We start from the raw sequence: 16528 nt of genomic DNA on the forward strand, positions 1-16528 counted from the left end.
GTATTAATACCACAATAAAAGTCCTGCCTTCAAGTCAAACTATGACATACTTAGTAAAGGTATCGATTATAACCCCTAATCATGTACTTTACATTGTTTAAATGCAAGAAACTGTTTTAAATCTGTATTTTCACTTAAGATGAACACATAAAGGAAGACGTTCATTCTTTCCAAAACACAATATCTACTCTGAGGAATAATCCAAAGGATACTTCTTCATAATTAAAGAATAACTGTGAGGTTTACAGCCAAATATAAACAGCACATTTGACCTTCACTATCGCTTATAGTTCACTTCCTGCTGGTAGACTTTGGGACGTGGATGATCGCTTAACGTTTTACTACCTAAAGCATTTGTGCGTCATAGTTTGTTGTGTCTGCGTTCCACTGGGAGCTGTGGTGAGTTCATCTCTACGGCTCCTATTGAATTCATCATTAAAGTTAACCAACTTCCTTCTGGTTTTGTACAGTTTAGCAGTCGAGTTCATTGAAATTCAGTAGAATTTTTAACCACATTTGGTAAATCTGAGAGAGTAAAGCGAATGAACGTTTGCCTCCGTCCACTGTGTGAATACTTCATTGGTTGATGGAGATAAACGGGTGAAGAAATGAAATGGATAAAACGAAATGAGGACTTTTTTTTAAAATAGTCGAATTGCCAAAAATGGAGAAAAAAAAGCCTGATGTAAATGTGTCTTCTCTCTTTGTTTCATGGTTGCTTCACACAAATCTGCGTCTCGTTCATTCATTCACTAAAGTCTGTGTCCTCTTTGTTCTTATCGATCTTACTTTTGAACCTAAAATGAGAGGAAAGCATTTTTTGGGGGGGGAAATTAAACAACAACAAAAAAGCCTTTTTTCAAATACATTTTACGTAAGTCTTTGAATCCATACATGCATGTCTGTGTGTGTGTGTGTGTGTGTGTGTGTGTGTGTGTGTGTGTGTGTTAAAGGGTTGCCAGAGCAAAAAGGGCAACCCCCTCGTCCTCCTGGGGGGCCCGAGTGGGCGGACGGTCCTCAGCAGATGGATTGCTGCTCGCCACCGGTCACTTCATAAACCTGAAACCGATAAATAATGTGAATTTATAATGTTTGCTTTCATTCTCTTCATTGGTGACTTTTGATCAGATACCTGCATTTTAAAAACATTGGTCAATACATTGGTTGATATTGCTGATATGTGTGTTTATTTGTACAATTTGGGGGCCTTTGGGTCCTTTTTCACTATATCCACAATTCATTTTTTACAAACCTAACGAGGATTAATTGAACAAATGAACCATCCATAATAAAAGATAATCAGTTGGTAATGGTTCAAAGATTAAGATCCTAATTTTATATTTATGCTTTATAACCATGATGTCTAAATATATTTGCATAAATGTAAAAGAATAAAAGTCATAAGGGACATTTTTACAATATAAATGCTATAGATAGTCATGATTATACTTAGCCGACGCATTTTTAGTAAGTCTGCTTTTACATAAATAAATACACTTCCCTCGTATTTCTCCTACCGAGCTCTACAATGTCGCCCCCTGGTGGAAATATCCTGGAACTTATACAAACCTCCCGTGATGCTCCGCGCTGCAACCGTCACATGTGTCTGTTGGCCAATGGGGGCGTTTGTTTGGCCTTTGATCCGCTTCTATTGGTTCGGGAAAATTTAAAAGTACCGTTTGAAAGTCCTGCTGTCGGAGGTTTTAGAGCGCCAGAGAGCTCTTCTGCGAACGCGCACTGTGTTGGAGGAGGCGGAAAACCCCACATATATAATATTTCAAGTTATAATTTCAACGTTGGGATTAATAATCGGACTACTCGTACAGGGAGAGCGAACCGATACGCGGACGACGTCATTCGGTGAGTTAACGGCACTTTGGAGTAACGCCAGTTTGAATCTAAGCTAGCTAACATGCTAATTCATCCTCTTTAGCTCACCGCGTTTCTCTCATCACTTTAATTTGTGACCAACTGTCTTTTGTCTATTATTCAGCGGCCCATATCGCAGCTAATGTATTCAAATGGTTGTTTTGTTTATGTGCTAATTTAAGGTGTGTGTGTGTGTGTGTGTGTGTGTGTGTGACTGTGCTTCTTTCAGTATTTTCTTCGCGGAGGAGAACATCTCTCCGCAGCCATGTCGTCATTCAACATGAGCGGATTGAAACGGGACGAGAAGGGCAGAAACATCCAGGTCGTTGTGAGATGCAGGTACGGACAGAAAAGAGGAAGAGCTATTCAGATCTTTCCCTTTTTTTTTTTTTTTTTTTTTACTAAGAAGAGCAACGCTACTGTGTGTGAATCCTCTGCCACGGTTACACGGATCTGACTCAAAAGGACAAATGCATCAGCAGCGACGTGTTTCTACGGATTAGCATCGCGTTAGAGGAAGAATACTTTCGGGACAGATGTGTTTATTACCAAACAGCCTTATTTATGGGTTTTTAAAGGACTCAAAGATAGTTAATTGGCTTATTTATTGTCCACCAAAAAATAAAAAGTTGCTCCCTCAGCCCAAGAACAATTGATGATAAAAACAGCAGACACGATACAGTCACTGAAGACGGATCTTTACCTGCAGCCGGAGGAGAAGACGTGTAGAGGGAGGCTGGGGATGGTCAGCGTGTGATGGAGGTCTCCATGGGGCCAGAGAGGATGGGATTAGGGAGACCTAGCATTGATGTAGCTATTGCGAGCCCATGGGCATCCTGGTGGTGGCACAGAGCTTGGTGAACGCGTCACACGGAGAAGTCACGTGCGTGCCGCCGCGTGTTTTTCAGGCCTTTCAACACGATGGAGCGCAAGTCGTCCTACGGCGTCATGGACTGCGACGCGGGCAGGAAGGAGGTGAGCGTGAAGACGGGAGGGATGAACGACAAGGCGTCCCGGAAGACCTACACGTTTGACATGGTGAGTCTTTACGCACTTGGTGACTCGAGCCGCTCCATCGAGTGGGGGATCCCGAAGACGTTTGTAATCGAATCCGTATCGGCTGGGGGGGGGGAGTGTCAGATACATGATCAATCCACATTTTGCTAAACCTAAAAACATGGTCTTCATCTCTAGTTATGGACGTAAACCAAGGACCCTGCAGTTTTTTAACTTTCTTTTCCTTTCCACCAGGTTTTCGGTCAAGCTGCCAAGCAGATTGACGTGTACCGGAGCGTCGTGTGTCCCATTCTGGACGAAGTCATCATGGGATACAACTGCACCGTTTTTGCGTGAGTGAGCTTTATTTGTTCCCTGTGTTGTGATCCGTTTTTTAGTTTTTGTTCACATGAAATGCAAACCCGTTGATTTGCTGTTCAGCTACGGTCAGACCGGAACGGGAAAGACCTTCACCATGGAGGGAGAGAGGAGTCCAGATGAGAAGTTCACCTGGGAGGAGGTAAGAGAAGTGTCCCCGCTGCCTCGTTCAGACGCTCACTACTCAGAGGAAAGGTGAGCTGATGACTCCTTTGGCCTTCCAGGACCCTCTGGCCGGTATCATCCCCAGAACGCTGCATCAGATTTTCGAGAAGCTCTCCGAGAACGGCACCGAGTTCTCCGTGAAAGTCTCCCTGCTGGAGATCTACAACGAGGAGCTGTTCGACCTGCTCAGCCCCAGCGAGGACGTCACCGAGCGGCTGCAGCTGTTCGACGACCCTCGCAACAAGGTGCCGGGACGCCGCCGTGGAGCAACGTCTTGGGAAACGCACAGTTAGCCCTTTTTCAAGTGGGCTTGTGTTGTGCTTTTTGAAGTTTGCTAAACCAAGACCTATTGCAGCGCAGCGTGGTGGTCAAGGGCCTGGAGGAGATCACGGTGCACAACAAGGACGAGGTGTATCACATCCTGGAGAGGGGATCGGCCAAGAGGAGGACGGCCTCCACGCTGATGAACGCCTACTCCAGGTACGTGAGCGGGGGCGTGAGCTGCCCCCTCCCCCCCCCCCCCCCCCCCCCTACGGTGGCAGTGGCGCGTAAAACGCCCGTGAGCAGCGTTTTCCCCGATGTGTGAACCCGCTCCCTGTTGTCTCTCTGCCCAGTCGCTCCCACTCGGTGTTCTCCGTCACCATCCACATGAAGGAGATCACTGTGGATGGAGAGGAGCTGGTGAAGATCGGCAAGCTCAATCTGGTAATCATTTGAATTGTTTAGTGCTTGATGGGAGATGTTTTCTTCCGGAAGTCTGTGATACTTTAATATGGGGCAATAAATGAGATTTATTTTCCTAACATTACTCTGAGGGACAGAGGTAATTATTAAATGTTTTATAAGCATCTTATGGTTTATCTGAACAAAGTTCCCTTATTTTCACTTTACAAAGTGGGAAATTGCAGCACCGAACCTTCCCGTCTCCCCCCCTCTCCCCTCTCCCCTCTCCCCCCTCCAGGTGGATCTCGCCGGCAGTGAGAACATCGGGCGTTCGGGCGCCGTGGACAAGCGCGCTCGCGAGGCGGGAAACATCAACCAGTCTCTGCTGACTCTGGGCCGAGTGATCACCGCTCTGGTGGAGAAAAGGCCTCACGTCCCGTACAGGTGACACGAAGCCGCCTCTGACCAAGACTTTTAAAAAAAACGCAGCGTTTGAGTCGAGATTTTATATTACATTATATATTGCGCCTGAATGTATTAAATATACATTATTTTTCATTCATTTATTCTCTTTAAGGAGCTGCACATCTAAGCTATGAATCCCTCTTAAAGGAGATTCTGCTGTCAATGACATTAATAGCGTGGGTGGAAGAATCCAAAGGTCTTACCATAGAATCCACACTGCTCTCAAACCGCTTTAACACCGGGACCGTAGTGTTTGTTCCAGGAGTCAGAACTCGGTGCTCTGGAGGAAATGTGGACGGCAGAAACAACAGTTTCTAAATGAGCCAGATGTCGTTTTTTCACGTCTTTACCTCGGTGCCGTGTTCCATCGTTTCTGGAAATGACCAGATGGATGAATAACGTTACCTCTTCCAACAGAGAGTCCAAGCTGACCAGGATCCTGCAGGACTCCCTGGGAGGCCGAACCAAAACCTCCATCATCGCCACCGTGTCGCCCTCCTCCAGCAACCTGGAGGTCTGTCGTCCCCCCCCCCCCCCCCGCCTCCGTCAATGTTCGCCTGCGAGGAGTGAACTGTGCGTCTCTCTGAGCTGGAGCTTGACGCTGTCTCTGTCCCTGCAGGAGACTCTGAGCACGCTGGAGTACGCCAGCAGAGCCAAGAACATCATGAACAAGCCCGAGGTCAACCAGAAGCTCACCAAGAGGACGCTCATCAAGGTGCGGACGGGGGGGCTCCGTCTCTCTCGCTCCTAAGGGGACACGTCTTCACCTGTGGACACGTCTTCACCTGTGGACTCTCTCTCTGTGTGCACACGCAGGAATACACGGAGGAGATCGAGCGCCTGAAGCGAGACCTGGCCGCCACGCGAGACAAGAACGGGATTTTTCTGTCCGCAGAGAACTACGAGTAGGTCTCCTGGAGGGTCCATCTGTCCTACTGGGGGGGGGGGGGGGGGGGGGACGCCTTCTTTATGACCCCGTGTTTGTGTTGCAGGAGTATGATGGGTCAGATCACGTCTCATGAGATGCACTCAGTCGAGTACAGCGACAGGATCGCCGCCATGGAGGAGGAGATCAAGAAGGTACTTTAGTCGTCTTCTGTCATCGATCCGCTAAACGCAAACTTTTTTTATACTCACTTAGTCCTTTCAGTAATTTCTCTGAATTCCTTAATATTTGGTTTCTTGTCTCGGTAATTTGAAATGGAAAATACTCGCTCCACTACAGTGACGTTTTCCTTGCGGGACTTTTACCAGACTCGTGTCCCAGTGGAATATTTGACATATTTCTGAAGTGAAGGATGCGTCCTTTGTCCTCCCTGCAGGTGACCGAGCTGTTTGTGGACAGTAAGACCCGCCTGGAGCTGTGCACTGTGGACCTGGACCAGAAGCAGCAGAGGTGAGTGAAACCAGACTGTGGGGGGCGGGGGGGTGTGGGTTTCATACATCATTAACCGCGGCGCGTCTGCGTGTCAGGCTGCAGGAGACGAGCAGAGACCTGCAGCACACCAAGGAGAAGCTGATGGAGGAGGAGTTTGTCTGCTCGGAGCTCACCTCGGTCCAGGAGTCTCTCTACGACACGGCAGGACGGGTACAGACCGGTCCTTCTCTACTAGAGACCCATTACTCTGCAGCTGGGTGCTGATGTTTCTATGAACTCTGGTCCCTCTTCCTTCCCCTTTTGGTTCCCTTTTATTGCTTCCTGTCTAAAAGATATGAAAAATAATACATTTCTTAATCGGCACCACTTGATCAGAACAGATCTTTATCTCATCTCATTGACCTTGTTTAATGTGGTTGCGGGTTCGCTGTCGTCCTTCAGCTGCTCAGCACAGTGGACGCCAGCACCGGGGACGTGTGGGGCCTCCACGACAAGCTGGACCGGAAGAACAAGGTGACGCAGCGGAGTGAAAACGATGCATTTCCATCTAAAAACAACTTGTCTTTGCTGTGAGACTAAAAACGAATGCGCTGAAGCCGTGACCTTCAAGTTGAAGCAAATTGACATTGAAATGAATGGAGGTGAAACAAAGAGACCACGTCTACCTTCACATTGGCTTCTTTGGGACTAACGCGCACTTGATGGACATTTCAGGTGGAGCAGCACAACAGTGAGGTCCAGCAGAGCTTCTCTCAGCGCATGGAGGGCGCGCTGGGCCTCGTGCAGCGCTGCGTCCAGCAGCACGGCGCCAAGCACCACGACATGCTGAGCAGCTACTCGCACGCCATCGGTGAGACCAGAGAGCTTTCGCCATCCTCACCAATGTTAACGTTCGGGGAGAAAGTTTGATCCCAATGGCCAATCGGATGATGGAGTCTCCCGCTCTGCTTCCCCGTGCAGACGGCGTGCTCGCCATGAACGAGGCGGCGCTGAAGGGAGCGCTGACCACCGTGGAGTCCTTCGTGGGGGGGGTCGGGCAGCTGGTGGCCGCGGGCGTGGCTCGCTGTCGGGACCGAGTGCAGCAGCAGGAGGCGCTGTGTGTGCAGGACAAGGAGGGCCTGCTGCAGCTGCTGGTGAGGACAAGGGCGACCTTCAACATGGCCGACACTATACCAAAATAACCCCCATCATCATCGGTTTCTTCCTCGCGTGTGTGCGTGCAGGACGAGCATCAACAGGACATGGAGACGGTGCTGGTGGCTCAGACTCTCAGTGGTCTGGCGGGTTTGAAGGAGCTCAACGAGACCCTGACGTCCACCGTGGAGACGCAGCGAGCTCTGGCCGACAAGGTGAGTCCGTACCTGTCTTCTGGTTCACGCGGAGGAAGTCCATGAACCCAGTCCGTCTCCTGTGCTCCTCCTCATCGTCGTCCTTCGTCCCCCTCAGGTGGAGGCCATGAAGGAGGTGGGCGTGTTCTTCAGCAGCGTGGTCCAGGAGCTGGCCGGGCTGCGGGAGGAAGCGGCGCGGAACCTGAGCTCGCTGCAGGCCGAGCACGACAAGCTGGAGGACGAGATGAGACGGGCGCAGGACAGACAGCAGGCGGTGAGACACAGCGCCGTCCCCCCCGCCAGAGGACACTTCGGGAGATGCCACACCAAACTAATGTTGTTCCCGCGCTTCCTGCCGTCAGAGTGTGAAGCAGACCATGCAGGTCCTGCAGGACCAGCTCAACCTGCTGTCCCTGGAGGCCCAGAAGGACTACACGGGTCTGCGCTCCGCCACCAAAGCCCTGCAGGAGCCCCTGCAGCTCCTCCAGGAGAACATCAGCAGGTGAGTCACCGAGGGGGGAGACGATGAGCCTGGAAGGCGGCGCCCTGTTCTCACTCCTCTCTCTCTCTCTCGTCTCCTTGTGCGCAGCGGCTGCAGCTCGGCGGAGCGCCGGGCCTCGGACCAGGCCGACGCGCTCTGCGCCTCCTCGGCCTCGTTAGCCGCCTCTCTGCGCCTGAACGCCGACGGAGGCCGGGAGGCGCTGGAGGAGATGGCGGGCTGCTGCTCCTACCTCCACGGCGCTGTGTCCGGTACCTCCTTCCTCTTTGCTTAAAACCCGCCCCTGCCCTGCATTCTGCGCACCGTGTTGCTGATGCTGACTCCATCTTGGTGACTGCAGGTCTGGTCCAGCGTGATCTCCAGCGGAGCTCCACAGCCAGGGAGCAGGCGGAGACTCGAGCCCAGGAGCACCTGTCCCTATTGGGGAGGATCTCCACTGAGGCTCAGACCCTCCGTCAGGTAAAAGGAGTCCCAAAGCAACACTAGTTGGATGTTCCTCCGTTTCACAGCAAACCCTGCAGATGTTTAGAGATGAAACTGGTCCTCACCCTGAATCCTTCGTGTCTCCTGCAGAGCGTGGAGACGCGCTGCACCGAACAGCTTCGGACAGCCGAGGAGGAGCTGTCCGGTCGGCAGGGGGAGGTGAAGCGCTCTCTGGAGGCCGTGCAGAACCAGACCTCCCTGGACCGGACGGTCCTGGACCAACAGCACGCCGAGCTACGGGACCACGTGGACGCCAGCCAACAGCTGGTCCTCGGCTTCCTGCAGGAGGAGCTGCAGCAGGACGTCCCCACCGGTACACGATGCTCTCTTGGTTCCTCATGATGTTATAGTGTCACTTTCTTCTTTGAAAAATCCAATCTGAGAGGAGAAGATGATGAACCAGTATGAACCAGTTCTGCTGTTGCCTTCAGGTTCCACCCCTCAGCGGCGGGACTTTGTGTATCCCAAGCGGCTGGAGAAGCTGCCGAGCCGCAACGAGCTGCTGGAGGGCCTGAGGAGGCAGCAGGAGGAGCTGCAGGCCGCCATCGAGGAGGAGGAGCAGGAAGAGGAGGACGACAAGGACAGCCAGGTGGATCACGTAGGTTCACTTTTCTGCTTCCTCCTGCGTCCGTTGATTTTTTTAGTGTTAAATATGAATTCCTGCTCCGTTCTTACCTTCTCTCTTGGCGTGTAGGACTCTCTGGAGGACGAGCAGAGTACTTGTAATGAAAGCTTCTCCACGGAGCCGTCCTTCGTGGACGAGAACCTCGTCTTCAACGAGAACAAACGAGTTCCCTTTTTCAAGGTGAAAAACAAACTCTGAACGTTTGTGTTCCCAGTGACTCTCTGAGATGGATGCTGCGATTCCACAGGAGTCATCCGTTTATTTACTGTGTATTAATAACAAGAATCAACGTCGCTGTCTTTTCTTTCCCAGCAAAAGAAGAGCAGCAAGAAGGAGGCAAAGATTCCCGCCAGGCAGAAAACGGCTGAAAATGAAGCCACGACGCCACCGAGATCCAGACTACCGCTGCGCTCCCAGAACTAACGCCATGTCAACGTATTCCTCCTTAACCTCTCCTTGCTGTCAGTCTTTTACTTTGGACCATTTACCGTCTTCTAATTGTTAGCATGTTGTGTAATAAATGTCTCTTGTGTAAACGTCAAGTTGTTTGTAAAAATAAAGAGATTTATACTTGTTTCTTACTTTTGTGACTAATTCTTCTAGTAGATCTCTTTACATTTTGACTCTGATTTCACTTTAGAAATAAATGAATAAATAACATTTCTGGTTGAAGTTTATAAATAACAGTGGTCAAAATATTGAACACCAACAGCGGATACAATCTTTGCTTCTTTGTCTCAATCCACAATGAAGTTTACTAGAATTAGAATTCTGAGAAACTGACTTCAGATCGCTTCTGCTTGTTATAAAACCTAAATAAAGCTGCTGGGATGAGATGCTGTGGACAGAATTTAAGCAGGTAATGCTTTCATTTGCATGTATTTTTTATTTTTATAAGTTAGATTCAATTTCGACCAAATCTTGAACTTACTTGGCACTGGTTTACCTGAAGGAATTGAAAAGTCAATTAATATTTAGTGATCGACCCACAAAATGGATGAATTATAAATTATTTATACTTCTGCCCGAAGGCAATGCGGGAAATAACGGCTTTTTACTTTCGATTTCGAGAGGTGTGATGGTGAATAATGTCTCCCCAACTAAACGCGTTCCACTGTGGTGTCCGGTAAGCTGCCTGCTAAAAATACGTGACGTCTTTTTATTCGTTATCAATAAATACAAACTGCAAAATGTTGAAATAATATGAATGAATCTTTCTATTGTTTGTTTTTGCGTTGATTATCTTTTATTTTCCCGTTTTGGTGCTATTGGAATACCTACCAAATACCAAAGTATGACCTCAAATGCAGGTTTCATTTTACTTTCTACCTAGAAACATCGCTGTGGACTTTTACCTTTTGCTTCCGTTAAATCTAACCTTCAATCAGGCACTGAGACGGACACCTTGAGAGGAGCAGCTGGTCCTCGTCTCTTCTCACTGCATCCGGTATTTTTCGTTGCATCTCTAGAAGCGCAGTAAGAAGGAAAAGAAGGAGGGCGTGGACCCGGCGGGAAGTTCTTCTTTGCTGATGTAAACATCGATTTCCCAACAGTTTGGTATCGATCCGTGTGCGATGGAGCAGCTGACCCACGTGTTCGTGCTGCTCGCGGCGCTGAGCTCAGTCGGAACCGCACAAGATGTTTACTTCACGGACGGCGACGAGCGGACCTTCGAGGTGAGGCCTCCCGTCACCGAGAAGATCACGTCCATAGTGTGGAAGATAAACGGTGATCTGTTGGCCGAGTGGTCCGTTAGGTCTCCTTTGGAGATTTACCCCGGGTTTAACACTCGCACGAGCCTGGACACGACCAACGGCAGTTTGGTCATGAAACAAATGACTAAAGAGGACGTGGGGACCTACACGGTGGAGATCAACCACAATGTCCAGAGCGGGAAATACGACATGAAATGGATCCTGAGAGTCAACAAACCTGCGGTGAACATAACAACGTGTTCACCTGACTCTGAGAAATGCGACGTGACCTGCGACGGAGGCACCGAGGAGGCAGAACCCATCCAGTACCACTGGAGAATAGGCTCCTCAGAATGGAATAATCTGGGAAAGGACATTGTGATCACCAAGGAGAAGCATGGAGGTGAGAAGGACATCACCTGCCGGATGAAGAACCCGGTCAGTGAAGAAGAGAGTGAACCGATCTACAATCCGCTCCTCCAGGTCGCCTCGTCTTTATCCCCAGGTGGAATTGCGGGGATCATCATCTTCGTCTTTATTGTTTCCATAATTGCGGGTTTGGGTTTGTTTGGAATGTGGAAATATAAGAAATGGCCGTGTAAAAATCCAGACTCATCTACACCGGAACCTCCTGCTGAAGAAACCCGTTTAAACGATTAAACGATCGTCGGCGTCCTCTGCTTAATTTTAGTTTTTGTTTTAGCGGGTTTCTGTTTTCGTTCGTGGAAGGCAAAGAGGGAATCTAAGCAAGTGTCCTCTAACAAAGGGACACAATCTTCTACAGAACTTCTCCCTAAAACGGAATTGGATGACAAGTAAACCACATGTCAATTGTTGTGCTTTTTTGCCCTTAATCTGTGGCCACGTGGACTGTTACTTGATGTTAGATTTTTTTTTTTTGTAAACTAACAACGTGAGTTGGAGACAGCATGAAATAACGTGATGTTATTTTGTCATTTTAAATACGCTTATAGCTTGTTGCTGCCTGGCTTTATATGCAACACATGAGACATGTGAGAGGGGAAGATGAACGGATGAAAGGACTTAACATTTAACATTTAGTATCTATTCAGCTTCATGTCAGCGTGTCACAATCTAACACCATCCAAACAAAATACTCATTATAAATACAATACTAATAATGAGTATAAATGAATCTACCAAAGGTATCACATTAAATAAAGTTAAAGTTGCTTGTTGTAATGAACCGTAGGAAACACTGTCACTGTTTTTTGCTGCTTTAAATAACAGCTGAAGATCATTTGAATGTATATGGTTAAACAAACCATAATAAAAAAAGAAACCAACCAATGCAGAGTGGATGTCAGTGCATTTGGAGCATCTGTATGCATCGTTAATCAACTGGATGAATCTGGACTAAAATGTCTTCATGCAAATGTTTTGTGATGTATTTTATCTTTCACAATAGACTCTTATCTGGCGATGCTACTTTTTAATTTTCGTTCACACTTTCCCGTTTGCATATAAATTGTTTTCATGAAGTGAGTTGTAAAAAAAAAACGTTTGACTCTGCTATATGGATTGAATGAGTCATTATTTCATGTGAGTGACAAGTGAACGCAGGAATGAAGCAACGTGTCTCTCCCCCCCCCCCCCCCCCCCCCTTTACACATTCACATATTTTGAGGGGTGTATTTTGAGGGGGAAACATTTGAAAATGACCTCATCTGATGAGGAGGGGCCTGGAAGACCTTCAAATCAGAGGGTAAAAAGCATGAAGTTAACACCTTCAATCCTAAATCATATTTTTTATGGCGGCAAAGTTCTGATATTTACGCCATTTCAAGCCCTCGCGGACTCTCGCTCAACCACTTACCAGGTGACGTCAGTTAAGTCCCTGAATGTTCACAGATCAGGGGGGACATTGGAGAAAATCCAAACGTATTCATAAAGTACTAATAATTGTTTTGCAGCAGAGTTCTCCTCAACTTTATTGTCCTCTTGACGTGGTTCACTGTCTCCACTGTGGATTCTCGGCTCTCCTCCGTAATTAAAATCCAAGAGCATCTCATTCTAAATCATATTAAGGATGTGATTGTTTTTATTTTTATTTTTAAGTTTTATTTTCTATGAAATCTTTCATTCACTCAGCACTTGTTTTCCTGAATGAATTGAATTAAAAGGGTAGAAGAGTTAAAGCCCCGTTATTATTGGACATGTTTACAATCCGAAGCCGAAGGTGTTTTGGGTGCTCGCTCCTTTAGCTTGACGCACGCTCCTGATCTTGAATCTAGAATCGATTGCTCTTCCTTAGTGTCCCGGATGTTGATGTGCCAAGGTTGAATTTATTTGGGTTGAATATTGTAGCCTCCGAATGTTGATGTGCCAAGGTTGAATTTTTTGGGGTTGAATATTGTAGCCTCCATTTCGAATATTTCAACATTTTTTTTTTTTAGGTTGAATTTTTTTCGTGGTGTTTTAATGTTGAAAAACATTCAGGTACATAATTTCAATGCATAAATATTCAGTGCTAGAAATTCAATCAACTTTTTATTTCAACCCCCGATGGCACAGATTTACTTCCATACTCCTGTCCCAGTAAAATATTTGATATATTTCTGAAGTTCATACTTTAACCGCGGCGCGTCTGCGTGTCAGGCTGCAGGAGACGAGCAGAGACCTGCAGCACACCAAGGAGAAGCTGATGGAGGAGGAGTTTGTCTGCTCGGAGCTCACCTCGGTCCAGGAGTCTCTCTACGACACGGCAGGACGGGTACAGACCGGTCCTTCTCTACTAGAGACCCATTAATCTGCTGCTGGGTGCTGATGTATCTATGAACTCTGGTCCCTCTTCCTTCCCCTTTTTTCGCTTCCTTTTTAAAATATAAAAAATAATACATTTTATTTATCAGTACCACTGAGGTGGAAACAACCCGGGACACGGCAGACAATCACAGGGGACGACAGGACAAGGCAGGAAGTGAATCTAACCCAGGGGACACAAGAGGCAGGAAACTACCAAATAAAACCGGAAACAAACCCAAACCGTGACCGTTTGAGGGTAAAGAGAACACAAATCTGGCGGTTAATTTGTTATACGCTGCACCTCCAAGACCGGTCTGCGAAATATTGTCTAACATGAAAACTGCAAAAAAGGTTAATGGGCCCCTGAGCTAAAGGGGTCGGCATCAAAAGAACATCCAACAACCTTCAGGGTCTGCACAGCGGAGATGTTTGCAGTTCTGATTGCACTGCGATGGCTGCAGGAAACAAAGAAGGAAAAGGTGTTGATAAGCTCCGGTTCCGGGGTCAAACACCGTGAAGCCACAACCTAAACACCCGAGCTAACTAGTGCTCAGTGGACCGGCACCCAGTGTGCAATACAGTTATTACAGAGAAAGACATTTTGGAGAAGGTAAAGATACGGATTGACTTCACACAACTAATGCAACAATAGGGTCATGTGATCAGCAGCATCCGTCAGGCTAGTGTTGAAAAGTGGTCGTTTCACCGGGGGTTTAAGATGTGCTATTTACCAGAAAAATAAATGTAAACAATGTGAATCTGAAACTATACAGACAACGTATGGAGAGGGAGGCCAAGTTTCAGCATTTAGGCTTGTGGTTGGATGAAACATGTTTTTGGAGATCTCATATTTAAGGATATTGAAGCTAAATGTAAAAAGGTGATGAGAGAGGCTTCTGGACATGAATGAGGTGCAGATCAACACTTCTGGATATTCACAAGGCCACTCTATGATCATGTATAGATTATGGATGCTTGGTGTATGGAGCAGCTACTAAGAGCACCTTAGAAATATTAAGATAGAATTCAATTCAGAGCATCGGTGCAAAAAGTCACGAGAGAGGCAGAGAGGGAGGAAGTATCATAAGATACAGAAATGCATAAACGTAAAGTCTTACAAAGGGAAGTTTCGGAGAGAGAGGAGGTCGTTGTTTCACGGCTGAACGCGTGTTCTTTAACGGCTAAAGCGGGGTGAGGGAGGGGGTTCTGTCAGTGGAGGAGGGGGGCGAGCGCTTTAAAGGCACTATTTGTTAAAGATGGCGGCGGTAGTTGAGTTTTGATCCTGCGCACTCCGCCACAGGAGGCGGCGCAATAAGCGCAGACACGTCGGTTGCGACCCGCCAGTTAAACCGGAAGAAGAAGAAGAAGAAGAAGAAGAAGGAAAAAGAAGAATCGAGAGGAGGAAATAGCTACGCTAGGGCGTGGACGGAAAGTACTTCTTTGCTGACATTTACATCGATTTCCCATCGGTTTGGTATCGATCCGTGTGCGATGGAGCAGCTGACCCACGTGTTCGTGGTGCTCGCGGCGCTGAGCTCAGTCGGAACCGCACAAGATCTTCTTTACTTCACCGACGGCAACGAGCGGACCTTCGAGGTGAGGCCTCCCGTCTCCGAGATCACATCCATAATATGGAAGATAAACGGTGATCTGTTGGCCGAGTGGTCCAAAAAAGTTTCCTTTGGAGATTTACCCCAGGTTTAAAACTCGCACGAGCCTGGACACGACCAACGGCAGTTTGGTCATCAGACAAATGACTAAAGAGGACATGGGGAGCTACACGGTGGAGATCAACAACAAGGTCCAGAGCGCGAACTATGACATTAAATGGATCCCGAGAGTCAACAAACCGGAGGTTCACGTAAGAACTTTAACGTGTTCATCTGACTCTGAGAAATGCAACGTGACCTGCGACGGAGGCACCAAGGAGGCAGAACCCATCCAGTACTACTGGAAAATAGGCTCCTCGGAATGGGAGAGCCCGAGAAAGGACATTGTGATCACCAAGGAGAAGCATGGAGGTGAGAAGGACATCACCTGCCGGATGAAGAACCCGGTCAGTGAAGAAGAGAGTGAACCGATCAACAATCCGCTCCTCCAGGTCGCCTCGTCTTTATCCTCAGGTGGAATTGCGGGGATCATCATCTTCTTTATTGTTTCCATAATTGCGGGTTTGGGTTTGTTTGGAATGTGGAAATATAAGAAATGGCCGTGTAAAAATCCAGACTCATCTACACCGGAACCTCCTGCTGAAGAAACCCGTTTAAACGATTCTGCTGGAGGCCCTTCAAACAACGCCGACGAGAACGAGCGATAGAAAAACAACGAAAAAGTTTGTGAGGCGTCTCACAACATCGTCCGTCCTCCAGAGAACTGTGGCTACAGAAAACACGTAAATGGCTGTTTGGGTTTGGCATCCAGCTTTGTAGCCTCATGGACTGTTACTTGATTTTAGATTTTTTAAATGGCCAATTTTTGAACAATGTTGGTTGGAGAAGGGCATGAAAAACGTGATCTTTTGTGGTCATTTTAAATGTGCTTGTAGCTTGTTGCTCCCAGGCTTTAATATGCAACACAACACATGAGATATGTGAGAGGGGAAGATGAATGGATGAAATGACTTGTAATTAACATTCACTATGTATTTAGCTGCATATCGCAATCTTATATGAACCAAACAATGTACTAATTTAAAATCAACTACTAATGAGTATTAATGAATCCTAAGGTACTACTTAAAATCAAGTTACGGTTGCCTGCAAGAATGCACCTTAGGAACGGCTTGGGATCACCATCAGTCAGAGCTGGGAAATGGGGCCTGGGAGAGATTTGAGCCCCCCCCCCCCCTCTCACTTTTTTAAGACTGCAGAAGAATATGATTTGAATGTACATGGCTAAACATAAATATTAGATGGACTTTTGAGATGAAGACAAATGCAGAGTTGAGCGAAGTATCTACATGTATTGTCGATAAACCTGGACTAAAGTCTGTATGCACCATGTTCTATCATGTTTTTTATCTAACTATTTTCTCATTTAGTTTAGACTCTTCTCTGGCGATGCCACTTTTTAACTTATTTTAATCAACATTTTAAACTTCCCGTTTGCATATGAATTGTTTGCTTTGAAAATAAATGTTTCCCCCTGCTACACGGGTTGAATTAGTCATTGATTCACGTGGGTGACATGGCAACGCAGGAGCGAAGCGAAGCCGGAAGT

General features: G+C 47.3%; 2 protein-coding genes and 1 pseudogene across 2 annotated transcripts; all 3 read left to right on the forward strand.

Moving 5' to 3' along the window:
• The first annotated feature begins 1544 nt into the window (after positions 1 to 1544).
• kif11 (kinesin family member 11) lies at positions 1545 to 9423 on the forward strand. Its single transcript, XM_037465102.2, has 27 exons — positions 1545 to 1860; positions 2099 to 2208; positions 2778 to 2907; positions 3121 to 3218; positions 3307 to 3385; positions 3468 to 3653; positions 3764 to 3888; positions 4023 to 4113; positions 4370 to 4515; positions 4954 to 5050; positions 5156 to 5251; positions 5353 to 5441; positions 5529 to 5616; positions 5859 to 5932; positions 6010 to 6124; positions 6356 to 6427; positions 6629 to 6764; positions 6875 to 7047; positions 7138 to 7263; positions 7361 to 7516; positions 7605 to 7744; positions 7832 to 7992; positions 8082 to 8200; positions 8315 to 8537; positions 8656 to 8822; positions 8919 to 9029; positions 9162 to 9423. The coding sequence occupies exons 2-27, from the start codon at positions 2135 to 2137 to the stop codon at positions 9270 to 9272; spliced, it is 3183 nt and encodes a 1060-aa protein (XP_037320999.2). The 5' UTR covers positions 1545 to 1860; positions 2099 to 2134; the 3' UTR covers positions 9273 to 9423.
• Positions 9424 to 10164: 741 nt separating this feature from the next.
• On the forward strand, positions 10165 to 11854 carry LOC134135282 (CD48 antigen-like). The gene has a single exon (XM_062566663.1). The coding sequence runs from the start codon at positions 10424 to 10426 to the stop codon at positions 11201 to 11203; it is 780 nt and encodes a 259-aa protein (XP_062422647.1). The 5' UTR covers positions 10165 to 10423; the 3' UTR covers positions 11204 to 11854.
• A 2785-nt stretch (positions 11855 to 14639) lies between these two features.
• LOC119213896 (CD48 antigen-like) lies at positions 14640 to 16461 on the forward strand (annotated as a pseudogene).
• Positions 16462 to 16528: the final 67 nt, after the last annotated feature.

Source organism: Pungitius pungitius, chromosome 13, assembly GCF_949316345.1.
Source record: "Pungitius pungitius chromosome 13, fPunPun2.1, whole genome shotgun sequence".
Taxonomy (NCBI): domain Eukaryota; kingdom Metazoa; phylum Chordata; class Actinopteri; order Perciformes; family Gasterosteidae; genus Pungitius; species Pungitius pungitius.

What these genes read in the sequence shown, in the direction of transcription:
- LOC134135282 (XM_062566663.1), top strand. Translation starts at nt 10,424, where the DNA reads ATGGAGCAGCTGACCCACGTGTTCGTGCTGCTCGCGGCGCTGAGCTCA.
- kif11 (XM_037465102.2), top strand. Translation starts at nt 2,135, where the DNA reads ATGTCGTCATTCAACATGAGCGGATTGAAACGGGACGAGAAGGGCAGA. An exon ending in CGCAGGACAGACAGCAGGCG is followed by an intron (nt 7,517 to 7,604) that starts GTGAGACACAGC and finishes TCCTGCCGTCAG; the next exon opens with AGTGTGAAGCAGACCATGCA. An exon ending in AGGACAGCCAGGTGGATCAC is followed by an intron (nt 8,823 to 8,918) that starts GTAGGTTCACTT and finishes CTTGGCGTGTAG; the next exon opens with GACTCTCTGGAGGACGAGCA.